This window comes from Strigops habroptila, chromosome Z, assembly GCF_004027225.2.
Source record: "Strigops habroptila isolate Jane chromosome Z, bStrHab1.2.pri, whole genome shotgun sequence".
NCBI classification, from domain to species: domain Eukaryota; kingdom Metazoa; phylum Chordata; class Aves; order Psittaciformes; family Psittacidae; genus Strigops; species Strigops habroptila.
The window spans coordinates 72,142,848-72,161,098 of NC_044302.2; the positions used below are offsets into that span (position 1 = coordinate 72,142,848).

At 41.9% G+C, this 18,251-nt stretch overlaps 1 protein-coding gene across 2 annotated transcripts in view; it reads left to right on the forward strand.

Annotated features, from left to right (window-relative positions):
* The window catches only part of GLDC (glycine decarboxylase), a 41,081-nt gene that overhangs the window by 21,917 nt on the left and 913 nt on the right, over positions 1–18,251 (forward strand). For both annotated transcript variants that reach the window (XM_030511597.1, XM_030511598.1), the window contains 12 exons: positions 247–331; positions 419–460; positions 2,903–3,045; positions 3,942–4,017; positions 10,051–10,176; positions 11,020–11,169; positions 11,620–11,732; positions 12,323–12,464; positions 14,144–14,255; positions 15,529–15,624; positions 16,679–16,851; positions 17,538–17,618. In XM_030511597.1, the coding sequence (XP_030367457.1) occupies positions 247–331; positions 419–460; positions 2,903–3,045; positions 3,942–4,017; positions 10,051–10,176; positions 11,020–11,169; positions 11,620–11,732; positions 12,323–12,464; positions 14,144–14,255; positions 15,529–15,624; positions 16,679–16,851; positions 17,538–17,618 (1,339 nt within the window). The remainder of the gene's footprint in view (positions 1–246; positions 332–418; positions 461–2,902; positions 3,046–3,941; positions 4,018–10,050; positions 10,177–11,019; positions 11,170–11,619; positions 11,733–12,322; positions 12,465–14,143; positions 14,256–15,528; positions 15,625–16,678; positions 16,852–17,537; positions 17,619–18,251) is intronic.

Genomic DNA, 18,251 nt, shown 5'->3' on the forward strand with positions numbered 1-18,251 from the left:
CTAGAGCCCTTTATTCCATATTTACTGATAGCTTTTTGAGCAAATGATAATGGGCATTTTCCATCCACATTTCTAGTAGCAAGCATAAAGTACCAATGCGAGAAGAAGTGCCTAGTATATATTTAAAGTTATCCTCAGTCTTCATTCCTTTTTTTTTGGAATTCCTATCTGTGCCTGTTGGAGCACAGATCAACTATCTGGTATGCCTAATCTGCTTGCCTTAACACCACATTTTGTGTTCTCCAGCTATCACTCTGAGACAAATATTGTGCGATACATGAAACGATTAGAAAACAAAGATATTTCCCTTGTTCACAGCATGATTCCTTTGGTAGGTATTTACCAAAAAGATTAAAAATTAAATACTTACATATTTGTGCGTTTCAATAAACACTGAAGAATTTCTTTCTATTTCTAGGGCTCCTGCACAATGAAGCTCAATAGTTCAGCTGAACTTGCAGTAAGTTGCAATGAAATCTTACTTGAGACCCACATGAGCAAACTGTCTAGCCAGTGTCACTGTACAGAAGTAAAGGCAGTTTTTGGTCTAGTACTCCAGATGAGGAGGCAGTTTCAGGAGTAGCTAAAGTCATCAGCTCCTTTTTCTGCTAGGAAAAAAGCTCCGAAAAGCACGGTAGAAGTTCAACTACAGGAGGAGAGTGAGTGGCTTTGAAGTCTCCATTCTGAAAAAAATAAGAATTTTTGGAATTAGTTATCACAGTCCTGTTCGCACATGCAGTGCTGCACTTCCTAACCTCTATCTGCTTTACAAACCTTGCAGTCAAAGTAAGATCTGTAAACTCAGAAGAAGAAACTGGAGTCAGATGGAACTGGCAATTCATGCTTCTTTGTCAGTGTGCTCTTTCTTAGCAGAGCACTCCTTTTCCTCAGGTGGGGAGCTGGAGTCCTTGGATATCTTCATTTTTCTTGCTGATAGCAAATGAAGCAGAGCCTTAGCCAGGCTGTTTGGGTAGTAAATGACTTTTTGACTCTGAATGAGCTTCCTCTGCTGTCTCTTTATTGGCTTCTCACTTTGACCTTTCACTAGGTGTCCTTTGTCTCCTTTCTCTCACTGCCTTCTCCATGTCTTCTCCCTGCTCCTTGTTTGAAGTCTTGTGTATTCCCTTCTAATTAAAATGGATAGCAACAAAACTGTGTGAAACAAACTGAGTGTTATGTACTCTTCCACATGAGTCCTCTCTGTTTGCCCTGTGATCCTACAGCTCTACATAAGGGTAGGTGACCTAGAAGGAGAAACAGGATTTTTAAGCATCTTCTGAATGTTAAAAAAAAAGTTACTAGAAATCACAGAATCATAGAATTGTTTACGTTGGAAAAGATCTTTAAGATCTTTGAGTTCAACCATTAATTTAGCACTGCCAAGTCCAACTCTAAACAAGGTCCTTAAAAGCCACATCCATGCGTCTTTTAAATACTCCCATGGATGGTGACTCAACCACTTCCCTGGGCAGCCTGTTCCAATGCTTGACAACCCTTTCGGTGAAGTCATTTTCCCTAATATCCAATCTAAACCTCCTCTGGTGCAACTTGAGGCCATTTCCTCTTGTCCTTTTGCTTGTTCTTTAGGAGAAGAGACCAACACCCACCTCGCTACAACCTCCTTTCAGGTAGTTGTAGAGAGAGATAAGACCTCTCCTTCTCTTCTCCAGGCTAAACAACTCCAGTTCCCTCAGCCATTCCTCATCAGACTTGTGCTCCAGACCCTTCACCAGCTTTGCTACCCTTCTCTGGACCTGCTCCAGCACCTCAATGTCTGTTTCGTAGTGAGAGGCCCAGAACTGAACACAGGATTCGAGGTGTGGCCTCACTAGTGCCCACTACAGGAGGATGATCACTGCCCTGGCCCTGCTGGCCACACTGTTGCTGGCACAGGCCAGGATGCTGTTGCCTTTCTTGGTTGCCTGGGCACAAGCTGGCTTGTGTTCAGCCAACTGTCGACCAACACTGCTAAGCCACCTTGTCATAAAAGGAGAACAGGTTAGCCATGCAAGATCTGCCTTTCAATAACCCATGCTGACTGAGCCTATTGCCTGGTTGTTCCATACATGCTGCATGATGGCACACAAGCTGATCTGCTCCATAACCTTCCCCAGCACCAAGGTCAGGCTGACACACCTGTAGTTCCCCGGATCCTCCTTCTGGCGCTTCTTGTGGATGGGTGTCACATTTGCTAACTACCAGTCAACTGGGACCTCCCTGTTAGCCAGGACTGCTGATTAATGATGGAAAGTGGCTCGGTAAGCACTTCTGCCAGCTCTCTCAGTACCCTTGGGTGGATCCCATCCAGCCCTATTGACTTGTGTGTCTCAAAGGGGCATAGCAGGTCACTATCCACTTCCCCTTGGATTATGGGGATTTCAGTCTGCTTCCCAGCACTGTCTTACAGCTCAAGAGTCTGGGTTCCTGGAGAATAACTGTTCTTACTATTAAAGACTGAGGCAAAGAAGGCACTATGATTCTCTGACATCTAAAAAAAGGATAGAGATTGTCATTAGCCCTCCTTATTGGTAATTTACTTGTATAAACATTTTCATTGTCTTCAATGGCCAGATTAAGTTCTAGTTTGTCTTTGGCTCTTCTCATTTCACTCTGCATAACCTCACGACATCCTTGTAGTCCTCCTGAGTTGCCTGTCCTTTCTTCCTAGGGTCATAAACTCTCCTTTTTTTCCCTAGTTCTAGCCAAAGCTCTCTGTTGAACCAGGGGACATCCTACAGTAAGGTTGGGAAATTGTCTTGCTGCACAAGAAATGCTTGGTTTTTTAACAGAGCACACGGCAGCTTCCTTCCTGCATGGAGTTCAACAACAAAACAGAGTTGTCTGCAGGATTCTTTGTTATAGCACATGCTTGTTTTTTTGGCGTTTTTTTCCCCTTTCATAGCCTATTTCATGGAAGGAATTTGCCAGCATCCACCCTTTTGTGCCCCTGGAGCAAGCTCAAGGATATCAGCAGCTTTTCAAGGATTTAGAGAAGGACCTATGTGAGATTACTGGCTATGACAATATCTCCTTCCAACCAAACAGGTAGGAATTTTATTCAGAACATTTGCTCCTTAAAATGATTTAAAAAATTTACCTCTAAAGAAAATGTGCTAGACAAAAATAGAAGAAGTTTCTAAAATTAAATTTGACAAAGAGAAGCCTTGAATGAAAGGCTATGAGAACAAGATTTGTTTTTTCTGAACTGCATAACCTTATTTTGTCTCATCTCAAAGTTTAATGATTTGGTCTTTTCTATTCTTTAATCCTTTTCCTCCATGTTTTCATCTCTTTGAAGGCTGGTTTCTCCACCACTGCTAGCTTAAAATGATGATGTTACTGATACCCTCCTGTGAGCGAAAATTAAAGCTTTGAAATAGGAATAACCTATACAAGGTGGCAACTATATAAGTGTTGAAATTAATACCTGATACATGAGGAAATACTAAATTTGACTGAAGAATGCCTAGGATCTGCATGCTCATCAAAATAAATAGAGCTGCAGCCTGTTTATGTCTGCTAGTAGTTTTGATACAAAATGAACAGCAAGGACTTACTCTACACTCAGGATGTCACTGAAAGAGTTCTTATGCTACACTGTAAGCAGTTTACTATGCATTTCAGTATTAGTTTGCCTTCCCATAGTCAAGCACGTAGTCCCTTGTTAGGTGCAGAAATGGGGATCAACTCAGTTGTCAAAAGATTTTAACATAGTGTAAAGCACATAAAAATAATTTTTTTCATCTACTGTTTGCAAAACAGGCAAGAGCCATTAATTAATGCTTGTCCAGTTCTAATTTAATCCATGGGATGTGCTTCTCTTAATTTGCTGACACTTGCCACTGAGGAGGATTAGGTCTGGACAATTTCGGAATTTCAGTAGAGAGTTGGCACTTTCTGTTTTGTGTGCTTGTGTAACATGGTTTGTGTTCCTCCTGCAGTGGAGCCCAAGGAGAGTACACAGGTTTGGCTGCAATCAAAGCTTACCTAAATGCAAAAGGAGAACGTCATAGAACTGTAAGTGTTAACTATTAAGTGGGGAAGAGCTTTGGGTGGGAAGTGGAGAAAGGAGAGTTGATGAGCAGCTGGGCGTCACTAGAGAGAAACTAGGTTGTGTATCCTCATCTGTGACAAGCTTTCAGTATTCTCTGCTTCCCTCATGGATCATGAGTACAATCTTAAAAGTCTTTCTTTACTTACAGACAGTGGGAATGAGGGAAGGGGACTCCCTCAAAGGGTGAGTCTGGCTGGAACGGAGTTAATTAACTTTCTCCGTAGCAACCCATACGGTACAATGGTTTGGATTTGTAGCTAAGGCAGTGTTGTTAACAAAGGGATGTCTTGGCTATTGCTGAACAGTGTCAAGGCTTTCTCTTTCCCACTTTGCCCTCCTTTACCCTGTTTTCCCCCAGTGAGTAAGGCTGGGAGTAATGCAAGAGGTTGGGAGAGACACAGCCAGGACAGGTGATCCAAACTGACCAAAGGGTTATTTTATGGTGTATAATGGCATGCTCAGCAATAAAAGCACAGGGAAAGGAGGACAAAGAGGGGAAGGTCATGGTAATGGTATTCTTCTTCCCAAGCAACCGTATGCTTGTGCTGTGGCACTGCTTTCCAGTAAGTGGCTGGACACCTGCCTGGCCATGGGAAGTAATGAATTAATACCTCTTCTTGCTTTGTTTGCACTTGTGGCTTTTGTGTGCCCTATTAAACTGTCATTCTCTCAATCCATGAGTCTTCTCAGCTTACCTCTCTTTTTCCCTTGTCCCATGGGAGATGGGAATGAGTGAGCAGTTGCGTGGAGTGTTTGGCCATTAGCTGGGTCAACACATTACAGTCCTTTTTAGCACCCAGCATGGGGCTTGAGGTAATGACAGTTTTGATGTGAGCATATTAAATTGTTAATCGGCAGGCTCCCGTGCAGGTCACAAAGCTTGCTTGCTTTACTGTGTATTAGAGTGTAGGGCCTTTTAACAGCTGCTTTCAGTTCTTGTTGTTTGCTGTGCTGCCTATAAATGTATTTTGCTGTGCTTGGAAAGATTTTGATAAAAGCAGTGGCCGTATGCCTGGACAGGCATAGGGCCCTGGTTGTGATGCTGTTCCTGTCCTGCATGAGCTACCTTGCAGAGAGAACAAGGGATTACACCTCTCTTCTCTCCAGTGGGGTTGATGTGTCCAGTTCTGTTGCATGGGCTCCAGAGCAGGGCTCTGTTGCGAGGGCATTCTTGTGTAAGAAGTTTGATCCTATTATCTAACATTGTTGGCTTGTTGTTGGGTGTCCAGAACCTGGTTTGGCCCTACTGTAAAAGTAAACAATTTGCTGAGCTGACAGGGCTGTTATCACCTCCTGTATCCTAGGATTTTACACCTTAACAGGCATGTAGTCCTATTGAATTAGCACACCACTTGATGGAAGAGTGCGTTGCCTACCCCAGAGAGACCCAGCAGATCATAGCACTGTTTTGGGGCTTGGCCTGTACCTGTTGGGCCTCTTTCTAGCACTGTCACTGCTGCAGTGGGCCTCTGCCTCTAATGGTTGATACAGGGACCCAAACCTCAATCACAGTGATTGCCCCAATAGTAAAAAAGAAACACTGGCAGTAGAGGTCAACAGGACTGTACCGTCAGTTAGTCAAGGAGGAGGAAGAAGGGTCTGAGCAAGAAGCCAGTTCTTTGGCAAGGAAACATAAGGAAGAAGTTATAAAAGTCATACAAGAGGCAGAAACCACACCATCCCTAATTCAAACAAGCTCCAATATATGCAGAAAAATTACACCTGCCAGCCAGGCAAGCATACTGCTCCCTGGTGCTCAAATGATGGGACGCTGGAGGGGACAGTCAGGAATTGAGGGCAGGGAAGCTCAGCAGTGGGAATTCCTTGCTAGGAACCAGGGAACCAACAGCACCAAGAGCACACCACCTGGCACCCTCTGGTTCTTCCTCGATGGTTGGGTGGGACACAAGGAAGAGGGACAGTGCATTCACCTTGAAACTGGAGACAATGTACCTAAACTGCAGGGGAAGATGGATGCTAAGAGGAGACCAAACAAGAAGTCTGCCACACCGGTTGCTGCCAAGAGAGTGGAAAGCAACCAGCAGTCCCCCGGACACAGAATACGGGCTGAAAATGCTTCTCCTCCTGAGTTTGGTGAAGGCATTTCTGGTCTGACACTGTGGGAGTCAGAGAGTGGTTATTGCAATCGGGAGAAAAGGGTCATTGCCTCTGGCTAGGCAGAAGATGGAGATAACAAAGTTTCATGGAATGTATGGATTTGATGGCCTGGCACATCAGATCCACAGCTGTGTAAGGCTTTGCTACACACTGTACCATAATGCCATGAGGGCAGGACCTATCTACATTTGTGGAGTGGCAGGGGGATGTCAACAGTTGTCTGTGTTGGAGGCAGAGGTGAGCCTAACAGGGGACAAATGGCAGAAGCATCCTATCATGATGACCCAGAGCCTCCATGTCGCTTTGGCATAGACTAGCTCAGAAGAGGGTGTTTCAAGGATCAGGAAGTACTGGTGGGCCTTTGGTGTAGCCGCAGCAGACACAAAGAAGATTAAACAAGTGTCTAGCTTTCTTGCCCTCTCTGTTGAAGAGTTGCTCCATGACAAGGAACGGCATGTACTGGTTGCTACCATGGTGGTGCACCAGTGGCAGTGTCACATGAACCAGGACTCCCTAGTTACCATCTATTCATCTTTTGGAAGCCGAGGATTGACAAACAAGTCTTACAAACCCTTACATAGTCACATAAGGCCAGTGCAAAAGTCTGTCAGAGAGTGGAGGTTAACAGTGGACTATCATGGCCTGAATGAAGTCACACCATCATTGAGTGCTGCTGTGTGGAACAAGCTAGAATTCTCATATGAACTGGAAAGGCAGCCAAGCAGTATGTCACAATTGGTACTGCCAAAGCATTTTTCTTTACCCCTTTGGCAGCAGAGTGCAGGCCATAGTTTGCTTTCATATGACTAGGTGTCCAATACATCTGGAACTGACTGCCCCAGGGCTGGAAGCACCTACCAGTCGGTGCTATCATTGGTATAGGTATCCTACCTATCAGTCTTTGACTGATAAAGGCTGCACTGCAACAGTGAAGCCTCTGAACACCTGCAATACATGGATGACATCACTGTATGGGACAACACAGCAGAGGAAGTGTTTGAGAAGGGGAAAATAATAACCCAGATAATTCCCAAAGCTGGTTTTGCCATAAAACCAAAGCAAGGCCAAAGGACCTGCTGAGGGATCTAGTCCATGGGACTAAAACAGCAAGACGGATGTTGCTGGAACCCTGGGGTTGAAATCAGTAAGATAATAACTGTGTCGCTACCAGCTAACAAGAAAGAAACACAGGCTTTTCTAGGCATTGTGGATTACTGGAGAATGCATGTGTACATTCTCCAGGTTACAGTCAGCTTGTGGGCCCTCTCTGTTGAGTGTCCCTGAAGAAGAACTGTTCTGAGCGGGGCTCTGAGTAGCAACAGGCCCTTGAACAGATTGAAGAAGAGATAGTTCGTGCAGCAGCCCGAGGGCCCATCTGGATGGGACTATCTGTGAGATATGCACTCTACACTGCAGCCGGGGAGCATGGCCTCGAGTGGAGCCTCTGACAGAAAACACCTGGAGAAATACAATGCCAGTCTTCAGCATTTTGGAGGTGGGGTTATTGAGGATCCAAGGCCCCCTATACTCTGACTGAAAAAGTGATACTAGCAGTGTACGAGGGGAACTGAGCTGCTTCAGAAGCTCCTTGGTGCAGAAGCACCACTCCTCTTGGCACAATTGTCTGTTCTGTATCAGATATTCAAAGGGCGCCGCACTGAGTAAGCGGGTATCGTTAGCCATTCAGCAGGCTTGAATGCGGGGCCCCAGCAGCCCAGGAATCCTGGAGGAGGTCATGGATTTATCAGAAGGCATTGATTTCAGAGCATCGCTCAAGAACATGGCTCATGCACAAGAAGTGCTGACACATAGTGAGTTACCAGAAAGTGAAAAGAGTATGATCAGTTTACCAGTGGATCCTGTTGTGCTGTAGGAAACCATCGGAAGTGGAAGGTTGCTGTGTAAAGTCCAACACAACAAGCTGTCAAAGCCATCAAAGGAGAATGCAAATCGAGCCAGTCTGCAGAAGTTGGCCCGAAAGATAGCTCAACAAGCAAAGCAGCCAGTAGTCTATGTCAGTACTGACTCAGATGGTGACAAATGCCTGTGAGGGTGGCTGCATCATTGGAAACAGACCAACCAGCAGCGCAGAAGTACACTCATCTGGACTGCTGCATTCTAGCAAGAAATTGCTGCTCAGGTAGAAAGTATTACTGTAAAGGTATATGTCATGCAGATGCTTACAAGCCCACTGAAGAACACCAAAACGCAGGTAGATCAGGCTGCCAGAATTGGAGTGACTCAGGTAAACATGGGCTGGGAACTTAAGGATGAGTTCCTCATAGCTCAGTGGGCCCATGAAATGTCAGGACATTTAGGGAGAGATCTAAAACGTACAAATGGGCTTGTCATCAAGGGGCAGACCTAACCATTGAAGCCATCATACAGGCTACTTGTAAATGTGAAACAGTGATTCAGATCTTCAGTGAGGTGGATCTAGGCCTGCATGTCCATGCCTCAAAAGAAAATAAGCAGTGACAGTTTTTTGCTTTTTCAAGGTGGTACAACACTCTTTCCAGCTTTTTCAGTTACAAAGAGAACAGGAACTGGCTATCTAAAACTTAGACTGCTTATAATATCACTTGAATCCCAGCATAGCCACTCCTGACACAAGAAACAGATAAGCCTCTGGAATATTGGTATACTTTGGTAGCTACTCATAGAAGTCTCTAGGTTCTTGCAGTTTTTGCCCATTCAAACTTTCAAATATAGGATACGCAGAGACAACCTTGCTTCACAAGGGCCACAAAAACTGTAGATGAATGGTGCAAATCTGTTTTGATTCATTGAGGAACATCTTCAGTTGGTAACACTAGAGTCTAAAGGCTTGATTTGTATTCTCATCTACGCTAACTATCTGAAACTTTGACCTGGAGGAGTCACTTCTCAGCTATACCATTTTAACCTGACAAAAGGAAGTTCTTGTAAACCTAAGAGGTGATACAACTGTAGTTAAGCCCAAAGAGGAATGAATCCTTACTACATTTAATAGAATTCAGAATTTGAATTTTCTTTTAAAAAGAAATCTTCATTTTCATTTAATGGCAGGCAGCTATAGCTGAAAAATCTGAAAGTGATATTGTTCGTTTAGGTGCTTTCTGAATAATCTGTAATGCCTGGAAAAGTTTAGATGTCATGCTAGGTTAAGGTATAAGTTTAATTGGAAGTGGAATAGGTTGAAATATGTAAATGTGAAATGTTGGTGGTAGCAAGTTTCATTTTGGTGAGATGACTGTGGTGGAAGAACAGACAGATTAGCCCAGACCACAAGAAAATGAGTAAAAGCAGACGACCAAGCCTCTTGCAGTCGGCCTCATTGGGATTTGGTGCCCTCTCGTGGAAAAAAAAGTCTTTTAGCAGCTGCCTGAAACTTCTCGGCAATAGCCAAAATATTTCAGTCTAAATTTTTGTTTTGATAGAATACAGAAGAAAATGCTTTGGAAGTCAGCTGAAGATGTAGTGGGAATTGGAATTAGATAGTTTTTCCTTTCAAGTCATTGTACGGCTGGAGACTGATTACAGAAACAAAAATCCTTTTTTTTTTTGGGGGGGGGGAGAAAAAAAAAGGGGTGAGAGGAAAGGATTCTAAATGTGAGTATCTGAGATAATGTTCTGGAACTGCAGGCCTCAATCTGATTTATGCAGTGTATTAAAAATTTACTTTGCTTATGAGTCTTTAGATTCTGATACCTGAATGGATTTTCTTCAAAGAAAACTGGGATGCAACCTTCAGGATAAGTGGCAATTTGGCAGGAAACATTCCCCCAGGATCGTTTTTGAAAACTTTGATAATGAGCTGTAGCTATGCATAGACCACAATGCTTTAAGATTTTTTATCTAGTTACATTCTATCCCTCTGCTTCTTTTTCCCTTCTAAGGTTTGCCTTATTCCTAAATCTGCTCATGGCACAAATCCAGCAAGTGCACAAATGGCAGGGATGAAGATTCAGCCAATTGAAGTGGATAAAAATGGAAGCATTGATATAACCCATTTAAAAGCAATGGTGAGTATTTCATTATCTTTAATTGTCAAGGCAGGAACACTCCTTCTCCTCTACAGGTAATAGCACTGGCAGCTGAATCAAGAGTTTTCTTTGAGAGAAAATAGGGCAGTAATAGTGAATGCATGTTTCTTTCCCTTTTTTTTGCTCACTCAGGCACTAGCCATGTGACATTCGTTTGATTTCTGTTAATTTGAGGATCTTTGGTGCTGGAGTGGCTCAGAGAGTCTTTCTACATAATAGGCTCTTTTATAGCAAACCTTTTTGGTCTCCATCTAGTATTTGAAATGAATGAAGCATATTCATGAGTGTGAAGCATTTGAAACAGTGCTTTATCCTTCACATGCTGAAGTTCTAGCCCACCTCTGCTGGGGAAGGTGTTGCTAGGCAACTTTTTTCACTTTTTGGAGTAGATTGGCTGCAGGTGAATCTTGGGAATCCAAGGGATTAGCAGGACACATTTCCAAAAATACGCATTTGAGCAGGGTTTTATGGTAGTCATAAAACTGTATTGCTGAAAGTAGCGGGATGGTCATTCAATCATACTACCTTGAAGGCCAGAGGTTTCACTTGGCTTGTCTTAATGTCCCAGAAGTGACTATTATACATATATGTTTTAATACCATTTAAAGTTCTGATTTAGTAAGTAAACTTTTTTATCATAGGTATTGGTGGAGGAAATAGCCCAGTATCTTTGCTGAATATAAATAACTTCGACTACCTGCTGGTAGACTTGTTTCTCACCTGTAAAACACATGACCACCTGAATTAGATGTTTTTGTAAAAATCTTAAGAAGCTTTACAAGCCTCAATTGCCTTTTTTTCTCTCTTCCGCCCCGCCACCAGGTGGACAAGCACAAAGAGAACTTGGCAGCCATCATGATCACATACCCTTCCACCAATGGTGTGTTTGAAGAGCAGATCAGAGATGTGTGCGACCTGATTCACAAGCATGGAGGCCAGGTTTACTTAGATGGAGCAAATATGAATGCCCAGGTACAAAATCTCCTAGGGAAATTTACTACAGCTGGGACTGTACATATCCTTGGAATAAAAATAGCACAGCAGTGCACAGTTCAGACCATAACACAGCTTCCTCACAAGATGGCACAATTTTGGGGGGAGGAAGTGAGGTTTCCAAGGACAATAATAAAAATTAGAGGGCGAAAACAATTCTCTTTCATCTGATTCTGCCCTGAAGTGTGCTGTAAGATGTATGAGTTGTTCACTGAAATTGGCTTAGTCTGCCTAATATTTGTTGAAGACATTCTTTACAGACATGAATAAGAATTCCTAAAGCAAAAAATTGTTTGCATCAATTCTTGTTATGATGCATCTCATTAAATGGAAAGACACATAACATCTTTTTCAAGCTATTTTCCTTGAAGTAATGGGTCTTAAAATGGCATGTAAAGAATATTTCGAAACAGAGTATTCCCTTCATAGGTGGGGCTGTGTCGTCCTGGAGATTATGGCTCTGATGTCTCTCACTTAAATCTTCACAAAACATTTTGCATTCCCCATGGAGGAGGAGGACCTGGAATGGGGCCAATTGGAGTGTGGGTATCTCTTTATTAACCTTTAAAATCCCTTAATGAATCTTTGTTGGCAGTTCACTTACATAAAAAGCCATGAATGGGAGAGGTGTACTGTTAGTAAACTTTTGTCCTTCTCCAGGATAGTCATGTGCTGATCTCGTGAATGGTGACGTTCATGTGTATTTGCAAACCCTGACTTCCAGCGTGTATGGTAGACCTCCCTCAGCAGGCTGTTTTCTGAGTAAATGCAGAGGGGATCTCTGGACTTTGAGCTCTGATATTGTACATAGTCCAAAACACAGAAGTGGTACATCAGTGCTGTGAATCTATCATAGAGTAATCATAATCTTTTAAATGAAAATCATCTTACTCTTAAAAAAAAATAAAAATTTATTTGAATACTTGCATTAATATCTTGTGATAAGTTGAAAACTGAGTGCCATCCTCCATTGTCACCAGTTGTGTTAATAAACTGTTGAAGAAGACATAGACCAGACTTTCTGGAGGACTGTGTTTGGAAGGAAGGTGAAGAGAAGCCATTGCTGAAATCGGCCAGAAATGGTACCACAGGAATACACACTTAAGTTCTAAAATCAGTGTTTTTGTTTCAGGAAGAAACATTTGGCTCCCTACTTGCCTACCCACCCTGTCATCAAAATACAGCCGGATAAGGATGCATGTCCTTTGGGTACTGTCAGTGCTGCACCTTGGGGTTCCAGTGCTATACTGCCTATTTCCTGGGTGTACATCAAGGTGTGTAGACTTTTATAAGGGTGAGGGTGTGTTTCTGTTTCAGCAAGTCTGAGCACCACTGGAACCACATGAACAGGTTTAACAGCAAGTTGTCATAAGATGTTTGCACAGACTGAAATGCATATGACTATGGCACAGTCATAGGTCATTTACATCCTTTGAACCCCTTTGTTTTCCTCTAAGACAATGGAACAACCTGTTGCTGTCTGTTTCAATAGGAAACAATGGCAGGACAACTGCTGTATCTATGCAGCCTGCTTAATTCTTTTGTCTCTTATCTGTAATAGTTTTTGAGACAAGTGGACACAAAGCAGAAAGCTGCAATAAGGCTTGCCTCTCCATCGTCTCTGACATTGAAGTCTGTGTGTTTAAAAGATTCTTGGTAATTACTGTTCTTGAGGAGTGTGTTTGGTTGTACGCTGCAGTACTGTCATACATCACCTGTATGTAATATCTAATTTTCCAAAATCTGTTTAATAAGAACTTGAATTCCAGGGGATTTTACTGTATTTGAAAACTGAACTTAGTTTTGGCTTTAGATGTGCAACAACTTGGTCATGATCTATGTAATTTTTTAATGCCTGGCAATTTAGCGATAAGCCTGCAAATATTTACTTGCAAATATGGCAGTATTCAGCCAACTGAGATTAATGTAGATTTAAATTCTGTTTGAGAAAAGGGTGTGCTGGAACTCTGCACATTTAAAGCTTTTAGTGAGAGAAAGAGTCGGAATGGTGAACCATGGAATGGAATGCTAGGAGCAGTGTCATTCAGAGTACCCTGCAGCTAGTTTGATACTCTTACCATGGAAACTTCTGCTCCCAGGGAAACCAGCTCTGCTGGAATTTTAAATGAGCAAATATGTACTGGTTCAGCTTCCACGGTAGCTTTTAAGCTGTGGGTAAAAATCACTTCTGACTGTAATCTGGTTCCTATTACAGAATGTTTAAACTGTAGAAAATTTTTTAAGGGAAGCTGTTTCTTCACAGTGCAAAGTGCCATCTGTTTACACTGTCGCATCTAAAGCAGCTACCTTTAAGGCTGTTTTGGCTTTCTCCTTTGCCAACTTAACTTCTATGTGCAGCATTAAGAAATTCAACCACAGCTCAATTCCAGCACTGCTCTTTTGCAGTGTTCTAACACAGAAATAAGTGCATCTGTGTTCATTTAGCTCTGGTCTTTGTTAATGCACAGTATCACTTGTGATGTGACACCAGCAAGCAGAGTTTGAGTTGCTGGGGTAACCATAGCAGCACACACAGCCTTTCGGGCAGCTGTCTGGACGTTCTTTCCCTGGGATGGTGACAGGCAGCGTGTGCAGTTCTTACAAGTGTGCTGATTACGTTTTTGAGTTCTGCTCACTTCTTCTACTCAGTTCAGAGCTTCTCCATTTGAGGAAAGGTTTGAGTTGTTCACTTGTTGACTTTAGGCAAAACCTCTTACACAGTGAGCAGTCTCAGAACCTATGTATACCAAAGTTGCTCTCAAGTAATACCTAGTGCTTTTCTGTGAGTGTAGTGTTGAAAACGTAATAGCATACTGTAACAGCAGCATGACTGCCATAAAACTAGGCAGATGCATTAAGGTGCTGTTGTTTGTTATGCTTGCCAGTACAAGAACAAAATTAGATTGCTTGGGCATGTTTTCTTATCTGTTTCTTCATGTTATTCCTCTTTCAGACAATGGGAGCAAAGGGTCTGAAACATGCTTCTGAGATTGCTATACTAAATGCAAATTACATGGCGAAGAGACTTGAGAAGCACTACAAAATCCTTTTCAGAGGAGCAAGAGGCAAGTATTTGTTTTCTTCTACAAGGCTGATTTTTTTTCTCTAGAGCAGAAGTTGGCTTGCAGCATGGTTCTTTTTTAATGCTACATGACAGCTGCATCTCAGACTTTTCTTAATGCTGTTTACAAGAAGGAAAAATAACCTACCACACTGCTCTGTGAAGGTATTGCAATGAAACTGAGACACTTGTAAGTAGAAGAATAAATGCTTTTTTGTAATTAGATGAAATGATGACAAAAGATGGAGTAAACCTTCATATCAAACTGTTCTCCTTGAAGTCTAGTAGCAGATTAATGAAGAGTAGAAAAAGGAGAAGTGACTAAATTGAGACCTCCAAATCTCCCACAACCAATGGCACAGCAATTTAAGAACTGGAAGCAGGTTTTGGACTTGTACATTCCCTTGCATGCTTTTTCTGGAAAAAAACAAAAACAAAAAAACACCTGAATTTCCCTCATTTCTGCTCCTTATTCTCCTTTATGAGACAGGGGAGACTCCCCCTGGCGATGCAAAATATGTTAGCTACATTCTAGTTCCCTGCTACGGCTCTCTCGTCTGGCAGAAGGGCAGAAGTAACGAATAAGAGGTGAAAGAATCATCTGTTATAGCACAACTGTCAGAAAGAACGCTATTTTGCTTGTTCTTCACCAAAGGTCATTGGAGTACAGTACGTATGCTCCTCAAAATATGTGTCTTAAATTTAATGCACTACACTTTGGCTAAACTTGCAGGTTGAATTTTAAGAGAAGATACTATTTCCTCACAGAAGTGAATGAAAGTTGCAAATTTTGAAGGATTCAGCATTGAAGTAAATAAGCTTCTCTAGGATCACACATATAAAAATAGATAAATTCTGCCTTTAGCCTCTCTAGAACACCAGATTTGAACTTTTCTCTGGCATATCATGATACCGATTATCTTGTACATGGCTAATTCAGAATAGCCTAAGACCCAAATGGTGCTGGGCCATTGATAAATCCAGTTATTTGCAGAGTACTTGTAAACTACAGGAGCTACTTTGACCACCTTTTCCTAGTTCTGATCTTGGAAATGCGGCCTTTTCTTAATGTGACATGGATTCAGAGGGCCAGTCTTCCATTACTGAGTTGTGTATCTCCCACCTGGTAATTTCTCGGGTTGGAGCTCTTGCCTAAGTGGGTATTTTTTAATTTGTCTTTTTGCCATATCCTTCACAAAACCAATCAGAACAAACTGCTAGGTAGATTGCATTACACTCTCAGTAAGTAAACACAGTGTACACTTTTTCATTTACAGGTTATGTAGCCCATGAATTCATTTTGGATACAAGGCCTTTCAAAAAAACGGCAAACATTGAAGCTGTAGATCTTGCAAAGAGACTTCAGGATTATGGTAAGTTTAAAGAAACATTCAAGACCTGTGCTTACGGATGGTGAACCTGTCAACGATCAGTTCAGGTCTGCTCATGTTTATTAACATCTTGGAGAGATATTTGAATCAATTGAGTTGCAGTAGCTACTTAGAAGTCTGCTGCTACCTCCCCAGTTTTGTAAACTGCCCCTTCAGATTTGCAGTTGCATGACTTAACCACTGGTGCAAGTGGGTTGGAGTGAAAAGCTTAATAAGATTCCAACAACAACAACAAAAAGAAGTACTTTTGAAGTAGGACAATAGGATTTAAATGCTTCCATCCTGATATAGTTTAGGCATTTTTGTACACACGTTCTGCAGAATCTGACTGTGGCTACTCTTTGGCTGCCATTCAAGAGGTCCCACTGAACTGCTTGTTTTTTGATAATATAAAGTCCACTTGTGACACCAAAAATACCACCGTTCCTGCTCTTGTTAAGTGGGCTGCTATGGCCTTCAATAGCATGCACCACTTCAAATAGACTTTTCGATAGGTATGGAGGTGAGTCACAGGGATAAATTTCACAAAGTCCATCCTCTGCAGCCAGAAGAGAAGTGTCATGAGGCTGTAATTAGCAGTAGTGCAGGATGGGAATCACGAGAGATCACCTTGTCTTTTCACCTTGTTCACCAGTGCAGGAATTTATAGCTGTCTCACTTTGCCATTCAGTCTGTCGTAAGAAGGTGAAGTGACAAAGCACTTCTACTGAAGTGAGCAGCAGGAACAAGAACAGTACAGGAGAGAAAAAACATACTTTGGGCTGAAAAGCAAAAAAAAGCAAAAAGAACAGGTTTTAAGAGAGTTTCATTAAATCAGCGTGTAACTCAATTGTAAATACTACAATGGCAATATCCTTCAGTGTTAAAAACTAATACTCGAAAAGTCTGTCTTTCTTACCTTTACAGTACACTGCCAACACCACCAATGAGTTCAGTCCTGTAAAGGTTACAAAGGGTTGAATTTGTGAATCAACTGATAGCTAATGTATATATTAACTCATAACCTATTGTCAGTGACTGACTTCTCCTTTATCAGGTTTTCATGCTCCAACAATGTCCTGGCCAGTGGCAGGGACGCTTATGATTGAACCAACAGAGTCTGAAGACAAGGCAGAGCTGGACAGATTTTGTGATGCAATGATCAATATTCGTCAGGAAATTGCTGAAATAGAGGAGGGCAGGATGGACCCCCAAATTAACCCACTAAAGGTAAGATGGCAGGTAGAGCAACTTACCAGCATTAACTTAACTCTTGAGACTTACTTGAGACTACATGAGCCTGCTTCCTGGTCTTTCAATACTCTTGACAATAAGTGTGCAACAGTGAACACATGAAATTTGACTTTTTCAGAAACCTTAAACTTTCAAAATCTAAATTTTTACTTTTTCAAGCCAGAAATCTGGCCTTTGCTGACAGAGCAGAGAAAGTTATTTACACAAGCACATGATCTATAATTTTTGAGGCCATCTCAAAGTAATAAAGGAGAAATGGTTTTTTTATCTGCTTTAAGAGGGGAAAGGAAATGACCTTAAAACTTAACGGTAAAATACAGATTTAATGACTTATTTTAGCAACTGCAGCACAAAATTGTTACAGGCTCAACTTCTGTTCAACTCTCATAATGCTGTCGTGGCTTTTTAAATACTGAGGGGATTTAGCGAAATCCTGGAAACATATTCAAACCTTGGGTAGTATCTTCAGGCCAAACAAGATCCAGATACTGACTTGTTCCTGTTTTAAATCTGCCTTTTTTCACCAGAAGAATGGTATTCTCAAGAGTCTCCCTGGACAGTAATTATTCATATGTAGTAAGGCGAACTTGAAGGACAGTTCGGTCTGATACATTGAACTGAATTCAGTAATTTCATGTACTAACATGTCCTTTCGCTTGTAGATGTCACCACATACTCTGAACTGTGTCACTTCTTCCAAGTGGGATCGTCCTTATCCCAGAGAAGTGGCAGCATTCCCATTGGTGAGTAAATAATGGGATCCTAGTGGTGTAGTAATACATAAATGTCATTCTGCTCTGTGGTTTTCTGGTCAGTTGGAGATTAAATAATCTGGTAAGAATAAAACTTCGGAGTCGTTTTTACTGTTGCTCAATTTTTATGTGTGTGAGCTCTACAGTAGTTCCATTAGTATTGTTTTTCAAGACAAGGAAAAAAGATCTTAAAACAAAGTCTCTACACATGAAATGCAAACTTGGATTTCTAAATCTCAGCACTTAAATATCGGATATTCCTATTGGAAACAGCCCATTCAGTTCTGACATATTGCACCAGGGGCTCCCACAACAGAGTCCCATCTTCTGATGTTTAAAGCTCTGCTTTGAAGAACTTTGATGAGGGTTTGACAAGATGCACAGTCAGCACGGGGCAAGCCACACGAGTGTGAACCTGCTCCAAATAAGGATCAAATTGGAACTGGATACATGGGACTTCTTCAGAGCACTATATAAAATTGTTTCCACAAAGAGGAAGAATTTAACTGCGCCTGTGAAGTTTGCTACCTTGGTTTATATATTATATTGTATTATAACTGTACTGAACAGCACGGCCTCCTCCACTTTTCCTTGGTACCTACTGTACGCCAGTTATTCAAAGGG